The sequence below is a fragment of the Danio rerio genome, chromosome 21 (assembly GCF_049306965.1).
Source record: "Danio rerio strain Tuebingen ecotype United States chromosome 21, GRCz12tu, whole genome shotgun sequence".
NCBI lineage: Eukaryota > Metazoa > Chordata > Actinopteri > Cypriniformes > Danionidae > Danio > Danio rerio.
The window spans coordinates 261,470-272,500 of record NC_133196.1 but is presented as its reverse complement, the minus strand read 5'-3'; the positions used below and the strand labels follow the sequence as shown (position 1 = coordinate 272,500).

General features: G+C 43.3%; 1 protein-coding gene across 1 annotated transcript in view; it reads left to right on the top strand.

Moving 5' to 3' along the window:
• Window positions 1-10,194, top strand: part of si:ch1073-398f15.1 — an 11,528-nt gene extending 1,334 nt beyond the window's left edge. Inside the window, exons 2-4 of the mRNA XM_005170241.6 lie at window positions 1,316-1,946; window positions 4,767-4,874; window positions 6,635-10,194. Coding sequence (XP_005170298.1) covers window positions 1,316-1,946; window positions 4,767-4,874; window positions 6,635-7,741 — 1,846 coding nt within the window. The 3' untranslated portion in view covers window positions 7,742-10,194. The remainder of the gene's footprint in view (window positions 1-1,315; window positions 1,947-4,766; window positions 4,875-6,634) is intronic.
• The last annotated feature ends 837 nt before the right edge of the window (window positions 10,195-11,031 follow it).

The following is an 11,031-nucleotide window of genomic DNA, read 5'->3' as shown; positions in this document are numbered from 1 at the left end:
TGTAATAATAATATAATAATATAAATAGAATAAAAATAATAATAATAATATAATATAATAATAAAATATAATAATATAAAATAATAATTAATTTAATAATAATACAATAATAATAAAATATAATATAAAATAATAATTAATTTAATAATAATATTAATATAATAATAATAAAATACAGGAGTATCACAGGAAAAACAGAAGAATTGACAGACAGAGTTTTATATTATATAATAATAACTTTATAAAATAAAAATAATATAATAATAAAATATAATAATATAAAATTATAATTATATAATAATAAAATATAAGAATAATATAATAATAATAATAATATAAGAATAATATGCTAATGATGTAATAATACTAATATAATAATATCAATAAGATAATAATTTAATAATATGAATATAACAATAAAAATAATATAAATATAATAAAATATAATAATAATCACAGCAGTATATTAATAATAATATAATAATAAAATAATAATTATACAATATATAAATAGTATAATTATAATAATAATAATCTAATAAGAATATAAATATCATAATAATATAATATAATATAGGGGTGGTGCGGTGGCACAGTGGGAAGCGCTGATTTGAGTCCCAGCTGGGTCAGTTGGTGTTTCTGTGTGGAGTTTGCATGTTCTCCCCGTGTTGGTGTTGGTTTCCTCCGGGTGCTCCGGTTTCCCCCACAGTCCAAACACATGCGCTATAGGGGAACTGATCAACTACACTGGCCGTAGTGTATGAGTGGGTGTTTCCCAGTACTGGGTAGTGGCTGGAAGGGCATCCACTGTGTAAAACATATGCTGGAATAGTTAGTGGTTCATTCTGCTGTGGTGACCCCTGATTAATAAATGGACTAAGCTGAACAGAAAATGAGTGAATGAGTGAACTATACTCGTCCCAGTAGAATCTCCAGAATTGTAGTTTAAACAAGCAGCAGAAGCACATGTGTGGAGAGGAACAGGAGAGGACATGAGGACAGAACTGTAGTTTTGGGCTGAACCGTCTTTAATATGATGCTGCAGCCGGTCTTTGTCTTGGTCTCTACAAGCAGCCCACTGCCAGATTAACCAATGATATTTCAGCACCCCGGGTTGCCAGGTGGTGGAGAACAGTGTTAGTTTTACTATGAGAGTCAATGGTTACAGTTCTCCAGCATTCTTCACAATATCCTCTTCAGTGTGTAGAAGCACTTGAGGGAGAGTAGATGAGGACAGAACTGTAAACCTCCGCTGTTCTGTGTGTGTGTAATGCGCTGCTGCTGCTGGTGTGTGTGTGTGTGTGTGTCTCTGCAGTCTGCGAGCGCTGGTGCAGGACAGTGCGGTGAAGCCCAAGCTGCAGTGTGTGATGATGGACCGCTGTTTCTCCATGGTCACGGTGCAGAGCGAGGACAGCGGGATCCAGTGGGAGACCTGCTCCTCTTCCAGCCGCTGCGGCACGCCGTGGCCTCCAGACCTGACCTGCAGTCTCCGCTCACCTGCAGCCGCCGGCAGCATCATCGTCATCATGGATGAAGCCCTGAAGACCAGAAGAACCCGGAGGAACCGGTCCGAGAAAGCCAAATCTGCTCCTCAGGTCAGCCTGGAGGTGCTGGCGGAGGCGGATCGGCCGGCGATGGTGGAGGTGTCCAAACCCAACCTGACGGAGGAGCCCGAGGAGCACCGAGCAGAAACACACCAGCAAATCTTCAGTCTAGTGTCTGAGGGCTCGGAGATCCTGAACATCATCGCTCCGGCCGGGGTCTCCACGGTGGATGAGGAGGAGAGCGGCGGCCTGGAGGATCAGCTGTATTACCTGCAGGAGACGCCGGCCGTGAAGCCCACAGAGACCCTGGAGGAGTCTGGAGATCTGCAGGAACAGCCTGAGGAGCGTCCTGCGCTTCCAGAACCGCCGGTGCCAGTGCCAGTGCCGCTCCCGCACATACAGGTGAACAGATCACACACACACACACACACATTTACAGTAACATCCAGATGCAGATCCACACACACTTCAGGACACAATCACAGACACACGACAGAGACCTCACCGCTGGTGGATTTATTATGGCTGGAGGTGCAGAGCTCTCAAGCCTCACACATTCCCAGCATGCTCTGCTTGCTCTTGTGTGTGTCGCCTCGTCTTGCTGATCACTGAATGCCTCCTCAACTGTAAGCCGCATTGGACTAAAGCATCTGCTGAATGACTGCATGCTCAATGATCTCACACGCCACTCCTGTATTCCTCCACTGAGATGTGAAGAGTCCGTTTACACAGGTAATGGACAATAAAGCATGAGGAGGCAGCCGCGGTCACAGATGTTGACATGTAGAGGTGTCCATCTAACAGAAGACTGCACTCTCTTATCTCCGGGAACTGATTGGATTGCTGAAAGATGCGTGTTGCTGACAAAATAAAGAATACTGATGAATGAGTGAAATCACAGTAGACAGGAGACACTCACCGACAGCCCCACCCTTAAGGACCGATAGACCCTCAAAGAAAGTGGACTGATAGCCCCGTGACTGGAGCCGCTTTCCACTGCACACAACATTTGGACAGGACTGTCAGAATACGCACAAATCTTCAGTGTTGTCTGCACCATGGAGAGAAGCTGTACTGGCAGTGTCTGAAATGAAGGAGTGCACAAGAGCCTTTACTCTCTGTGTGTTCAGCAGGGATGACTGAATGAACACTAGAAACTCAGACCGCTAAAGTATTGGAGGGAATGTGGAGACAGCGTTAAACATGCTCTTCATGAACACAGATGCTTGATTCATTAATTTTCTGAGTCCAAAAATAACGAAAAAACGACTATTTCTTACCTCTCACACGCGGACCTGCTTAGACATACATCACATCCGGGCAGCAGGTCGCATACGCTTCAGTCGCAGGAGTTTAAACATTTCAATACTTCTGCAGCTCAAAACACATCTAAAATTTCTGCATACGGAGATGATCAGAACTCCACACAGCTCCCGCACTACTCTCCACTGGAAATGACTGATGTCCGCTCTGTCACTTGTCATTTGGCATGTGCAGTGGAAAGGAGGCTTGATAGCTCCACCCTAAAGGACTGATAGCTCCACCCTAAATTACTGATAGCTCCACCCTAAAGGACTGATAGCTCCACCCTAAATTACTGATAGCCCCACCCTAAAGGACTGATAGCTCCACCCTAAAGGACTGATAGCTCCTCCCTAAAGGACTGATAGCTCCACCCTAAATTACTGATAGCCCCACCCTAAAGGACTGATAGCTCCACCCTAAAGGACTGATAGCTCCACCCTAAAGGACTGATAGCTCCACCCTAAAGGACTGATAGCTCCTCCCTAAAGGACTGATAGCTCCACCCTAAATTACTGATAGGCCCACCCTAAAGGACTGATAGCTCCACCCTAAAGGACTGATAGCTCCTCCCTAAAGGACTGATAGCTCCATCATAAATTACTGATAGCTCCACCCTAAAGGACTGATAGCTCCACCCTAAAGGACTGATAGCTCCTCCCTAAAGGACTGATAGCATGCCCAAAAAAAACTGATAGCTCCTCCCTGAAGGACTGTTAGCTCCTTGAAAAACGACTAAGAGCTCCGCCCTTAAGGACTGATAGCTCCTAAAAATGGACTGATAGCTCCGCCCTAAAAGACTGATAGCTCCTGAAAAATGAACTAATAGCCCCTCCCTAAAGGACTAATTGCTCCACCCTTAAGAACAGATAGCTATGCCCTAAAGGACTGATAGCTCCACCCTAAAGGACTGATAGCTCCACCCTAAAGGACTGATAGCTCCACCTTAAAGGACTGATAGTTCCTTCCTAAATTACTGATAGCTCCGCCTTAAAGGACTGATAGCTCCGCCCTAAAAGACTGTTAGCTCCCTGAAAAACGACTGAGAGCACCGCCCTAAAGGACCGATAGCTCCTCCCTAAATTACTGATAGCTCCGCCTTAAAGGATTTATAGCATGCCCCAAAAGAAATGATAGCTCCGCCCTAAAAGACTGTTAGCTCCTTGAAAAAACGACTGAGAGCTCCACCTTAAAGGACTGATAGCCCCAACCTAAAGAACTAATGGCTCCACCCTAAAGAACAGATAGCTCCGCCCTAAATGAGCATGTAAATGCAACAAAAACTTGTAAAACATGCAACAGAATGGTCTTTCTAAATTATTGTGAATGTTAAACTGAAGCTGAACCGTGTAACTGCACTTTTCATCTAATACTATAAAACATTAAGTGTATGCGTAATAAAAGGCTTAGATATTGTTTGTTGCACGATGAGCTCTGCTAATCAGGCCTAACATAGACTATTAGCTATTCTGAACTATTATCATTCCTTTTCATTTTACAAACGTCTCATTAAACAATCCTCAAAAGCCTGAAACTGACCTGAGATCAGGATAAAATGATGAAACTTGCTCAGTGATCACCCACTAGGGGGCGATCTGAGTGCATCCACATGCCTGTCAGTCGGTCATGTGCATCACTGATGCAGGGCTGGCTGTGGCCTGGGTCGTGTGTCTGCAGCTGAATATCTCTGCAGGTTTCTCTGCGCATGTGACATCAGCTCGTCTTCTGTCAGCTCATTATAGATGCTTATATTAGTGATCTGTGTTCTTCCACTGAGCAGTGATGTGGGCGACAGGATCCATCTGCACACTGTAATAGAGTGCTTTCAGAAGGGTTGCTCTACTCCACCTGTACTCTACTCGCACTGCATGTTTGTGGAAGTGCTGCTGCTGTATGACTGTGATGTTTCCACCGCTACAGCTGACCCGCAGAGCAGCCAGTGAAGATTACTTCGAGAAGTTCACACTTCTGGACAGCCGAGCGCCGTCAGGAGCCGCAGCGCTGGAGGAAGCACCGCCGCACACACAGGTTATTAACACAGCACTGCATTCTCTGAGTGTCTGGCATTCTCTGTGCGCTTCTCTTCAGTTTCACATTGCTTCACTGACCGTTTCGTTCCTTTCATTCTGTCCACATATTATACTTAGCTTTATACAACTTCAGCTTTAGCTCATAGCGCGCTATCATACACCCGGCGCAGTGTGGCGCAAGGTGCGGCGCAATAGTCTTTTGGTAGTTTCAGCTTGGCGCAAGAGTGGTTTTGAGGCGTTGCGCTAGGCTGTTTAAATAGCAAATGCATTAGTGCTCATATGTGCGCTCATAGGCGTTCTGCTCTAAAAAGGAAGGCGTTCTGAGGCGGACCGCTGGCGCGTTGCTATTTTGAGAAACTATCATAGATTTTTCATTACACCAAAACAAACCCGGTCTAAACTCCAGCGCAGAGTTGCACCTCGCTTACACACTGCTTAATACACACAAGAGAGCAATAGGCAAACATCTTTACATGTGAAAACATTTAAATATTAAGGATATATATAGGATATAATAAGAATAGACATAGGATATAAATATAAAGGGTTAAAATATTACAAAACACATTATTTTCTAGCCTACATAAATATGAAAAACCACTGCTTTATGTCTTCTTCATCTCGGGAGGCTTTTTCAGTTCATTCATAACAATTTGCTTTTGTATAATGTTATTATTATTAGCAGTATTATTTATTATATCCATATTTATATTTGTTTTATTAAAAACAAGCTTAGATTTGTCCACCTGTCAGGTTTTATATTTGTTCTCATTTGTAAGTCGCTTTGGATAAAAGCGTCTGCTAAATGACTAAATGTAAATGTTTTAGACCATATCGGGCGCAGCATGTGTATTTGGATATAACTCAGGTTTCTGAGCACACTTCATTATTATTGTTCATTTATTCGTTTGCTGGAAATTAGAACTGAATTTAGAAATAGTTTTGAAACGAATATTTGCGCTTAACAATTGCAATTAATTATTTATAGACTAATTGATGTCTGTGTGTAAAGGTTTCCCTATCCAAGAGCGAAAGTGAAAGTAGATCCATTATCTCTCATTGTCACGAAAAAATGAGAAAATGACAAAACTGTTCACTGTTTGCTTGTGAAATGCTCAGTTTTTCCACTTAGACTTACTTCACGTCCTGTAAATAGCGAATGCGCTCTTGGCGTGACGCAGCTGACTCTTAAAGGGAATGGGAGATGAGACTCTGATTGGATTATTCTCAAAACACACCTATAACTTATTAAGAAAATAAGCTCAACTTTTTAGACCATGTGCCATCGCGCAAAGCGGATTTTCCCGTCCTTAAATTAGCAAAAACGCATCCTGACACGCCCTGAAAGCCTTTGCGCCCTGTGCTTTGCGCTCTGCACATGGACCGTCAAAATAGAGCCCAGAGTGTCTCAGAGTGTCGACTACAGTTAAGTGTTTACACAGATTAGAATTACGAATAATTACTTATTAATGATGACACATGCAGGTAAATATGCCTAGTTTATAGATGTTGTCAGTTCAGAATAGCTGTATTGTGTGTGTAAAGTGTTTTTGTTTATAATCATGCGCGGGACTGATGTGTTTGGCGCCATCTACAGGAACTCCTCTAAATAGCCACAGGCTCTATCATTACTCAGGTCCAGTGCAGGGATGATTCTGGATAACTCATGACTGAATTCAGCCAGCTTTAGTTGATCAGTGACTGACAGTGTTCCTGATGAACAGTTGTGGTGTACTAATATAACCTTGCGCCACACAGGAGAGCGGCGAGCAGCAGGAGGAGAAGGCGGATCCTCCAGAAGAGGAAGCTCCCTCAGAAGTGCGCACTGCGGTCAGCATGCTGGACATCTCCGGAGAACATCTGGACGACGTGTTTTACGGCGGAGGTGGAGACCCGATGGATCACGACTCTGCGTCCACCAGGGGGCGAGAATCAAGCAAGCCCTCAGTGAAGGAGAGCGGCAGCGCTCTGTTCACCACTGAAGAACCCGTTCTGACACCCGTATTCCTTCCTGAAGGGCCTCCGAAGATCATCGACCAGATCCTGCTGGAGGAGCCCAAAGCGCTGGCGTTCCTGTACTCGGACCTGTACGCGGACGCCGTCGGCTCCAGAGCCAAGCGCAGCGAGGATGAAGACGCCGCCTCGGAGAAGTCCTTCCACAGCCAGCAGTCGGACTCTGAGGACAGAGGATACCTGGAGAAGTTTGTGCTGAAGGTGGAGGCTCCACGGGGGCCCGAGAGAATCCTGAAGCCGGAGCCGGCTCATGTGGAGCCGCAGGGGCCCGTCAGACTAGCCGGATATCTGGAGGACCACCGAGAGCAAGAAGCAGGAGGAGAAAAGCATGAGGAGGAGACAGAGGAGATCACAGACTTCTTCAGAAACAGCGCATCCTCATCACCATGCCAACCTGCGGAGCCGGAGCCGGAAGAGGAGCCGCTCACCATCAGGACACCTCGGGTCAGCTTTAAAGACACCGATACACACACCAGCCACCCTCACACACTCTCAGAGGACACACACACACTGGCAGACCAGACTGAGGACTTCTCGGATGAGTTCCTCCCGGTGGAGATCAGTGAGGACTGTCCGGCGTGGGAGGAGAAGCTGCCGGCGCTCAGAGCTGCTGCGCTCAAATCAGATGAAGGAAAGCGGAAACCCAGCGATAAACCAGTCCTGACCCAGAGTCCGGCGAGAGCCGCGAGCGCTCCACACAAACCCTTCCTGGACCTGAGCGCACTGATGCCTGTGGAGGAGCAGGAGGAGGACACGGCAGAGGTCAGAGGTCAGCCCACAGACGCTTCACTGTCTGAAACGGCTCATGATGGAGATGCTGGATCTCCCTCTCTCCCTCCGACACACAACTGATGTGAAAATACAATGAGACTCAGCCCGACATGTTGATTTGTGAATGACTCTCAGTCGATACCGCACCTGCTGGACATGTAGAGTACTGCACTACACCTGCAGTTCAGGTTACTCTCAGTGTGCACAGTTCAGTCATGATTCAGTTCCTCTTCATCAGACGGTGTCGCAGCAGCTGAACACTGAGGAAGTTCTAGTCGAGTGAAAGGCTTGAGTCCAGCGCTGCAATAACACACATGCAGATCAACTCTGTGGCTGATTTAGATGTTGAAACCTTAGAAACAGACGTCTGTAAGTGCTCTACTGTCACTCATTTGTGAATATTCGCAGGTGGCTGGATTATTATGGCCTGTATTTTTCTGATCAAACACTTCATCATGTCTTGAACACTCTGCTGGTGGATGAACAGATCATATTCGGCATAACTCGTCTCATTTAACAGATGTTGCTCACGTGTGTGTGCGTGTTTGTGTGTGTGTGTGTGTTCAGATTTGTATATAATACTTTATGAACACTCTAAAAAATACTCTTTAGACCCAACAAAAAATTAAAAAAATACGCAACAGTTTGCATCAATATTTTCAAGTTACAATCTGACAAAATTAAGTTCAGACAACAACCTTCATTATGTTAGCTGAACGACCTGTTCCTCCTCAATCAGAGGCATTTTTACATAGCAGAAACTATATTTTTTAAGTTGGGTACTCAAAAAAATGAAGTTGTTTCAACTAATGTTTTTTAATTAAAATGTAAAATAACTCCAGTGTTATGTACTGAACTATAATTATACATGCAGGTTTCCAAGTTTAGAAGCTCAAATAAATGAAGCAGCTGAAATTGTTAGATATTTTTGTACGATTTTAAATTGATTGTTTTAGTCACTTGTAAGAAATACATTTAACAACAACATTTTTGTTTTCCAGTAATTTCTTATTCATTTTAAACCCCAGTTTTCAGTATTTTACAAAACAAAAGTGTGAACTGACCCAAATAAACAGTATGACAAACACCAAAAACATCAGTGCATGGACTTAAAGATACAAAACAACATCAAGTGCAACAAACTGAGCCAAATCTACTCTGAAATACGTGGAGACTTCAGCAAGTACTGCTCTGGAGACGCATTACTGTTGCACTGGGCTTCAGTCCATCAAGTTTGAGAAACTTCACAAGTATATTTAAGTTCCTTGAGGAAGCTGAGATTCAGACTATATATAATGCCCATCAGCAGAGCACTGGAGATATCCATCCCATAGCATTCTGATGCCCTCAACCATGATGGTTTCCATCTTGTGGTTAAATTCCAAATTAGACAGATCACCAATGATAGACATGGTCATCACTTCCCTCTCAACCTCCTCCTCAAATTCTTGTGTATTCTAGAAAAGCTCTCTGCGTTACTACAAGTTAAATATTGTTTCAAACTAATTAACAGACACATTTCCCTTTAAATACATGTTTTTAGTTATGTAATTCAATATTTTCCTGTTGTGAAAACTTAATAAAATTATTCTGGCAACTTAAAAGTTTAATCTAATCAGCAATTTAGAATTGTTAGATTACAACAAATATTAAACTAGTAGTAGCAGACCTCTTGAGTTATTTTTACATTACATTAGCCAAACACTCATGGCCAGCTGGTTGAATTCAACAGGTAAATGTGAATATATATATACACATACAGATATACTTTTACCCTTTTTGTTGTAGTTTAATGAAAGATATCAAGATGAACAATCGCCAGTAAAGTCAGTAAAGTTCCTCAATCTGCTGCTCTACATGATCTGTTCAACACTTGCTTGAAACAGGGAAACCCAGCAGCACTCAGGAGCGCAGGATGATCTGCTGTCATGGCTTTACTGTCAATAAATGTGATTATAATGGAAGTCAATGGGGCAAAGACAGTCCGTCTGAACAGAGTGTGTTGATGAGTTTCTGAAATCAGAATATTTGCTGAAAGAGAGAGCTGTGGCCAAATCAAGCCTCAAAATCAGCCCAGAGTGGAAGAAATCGACCCAACAGCACACAAGGGGTTAAGTGCAGGAAATGCAGACTCTGCTGATCAACATCACTCATTAATAAATGTGAACGCTCACCTGCTGCTCAGGTAGAATCAGGATCAGGATCCACTTCAGATCTGCTTCCACCAGCTCCAGATGAAGAGAGACGTCATGAAACACAAAGCTCACATCATCATGCAATATACACATATATTAAGAGCCGGGGGGGAGAACACTTTCAGAAACTAATCATCAACAGTAATTGCACTTGTCTGTGCCAATGGCGTAGTGGAAAGTGCATTGACACATGCACTTTAGTGCTTACGGCGGCCCGAGTTTGATTCCCGCCCCGAGGTCCTACGCCGACCCTTCCCCTCTCTCTGCTCCCCGTGCTTTCCTGTCAATTTCTCTACTGTATTATCCAATAAAGGTGAAAACCCAGAATCAGTCAATAAATAAAGTGCACATAATCTGTCTTTAGGGAAACATGCATGTACTGTCTGTTATTGCTGAACTAAACTGAAAACAATATTTCCACAACATGAGAACAGATGCTGCCATCTTCCTCCTGTGTGAAGGTTTCCAGCACCGCTCTTAAAGCCTGGCGTTTCCTTCAGGAGCATCAGATTAAGACTTTACACCTTCTTTAATGACAGCGAGTCCCTCAATCATCCCCAGAAGCTGCTCTGTAAATATATCTGCTAATGAACAGTGCTCGTGTTTATTTGCATTATGGGATGCTGATCTGTCCACTTCTGATGATGAATTCAACTCTACAGTTTAACAAAGTGACTTTTATTGACATTTAAGTCATTTAAAATAATATAAGAGATAATATCTAGAAAAATAAGTGTAAAATAACACACTACTAACCCCAACCCCAACCTAACAGTCTACTGATAATCTGATGAGAATGAGATGCAAAATAACTTAAATTCAACAAACTGACCCTCATAGTAAAGTGTGACCTTATGAGGTTTCTGTAGCGTAACATACACCACCAACCCGCACAATACAGCCCTGCACGCATGCAGAAAACACACAGTTCACACACTGTTCAAGATTAAAAGCTGCAGGAGAAAGATCAAGATCCCATAATGCAGTTCAACAGCAGAAATAAATGCAGGAAAAGAAAAGCACGAATCCCAAAATCAGGAAATCTGCTAAAGTCCAGATGTTATCAGAGCACAGTCACTGCTGGACAGAGTTCAGGTCTGCAGGAGATGCTGGAACCCTGAAGATGGAGGATAAAACTGCCTCAGTTGAACTGTTCACTCATCAGCAAACAGCAGA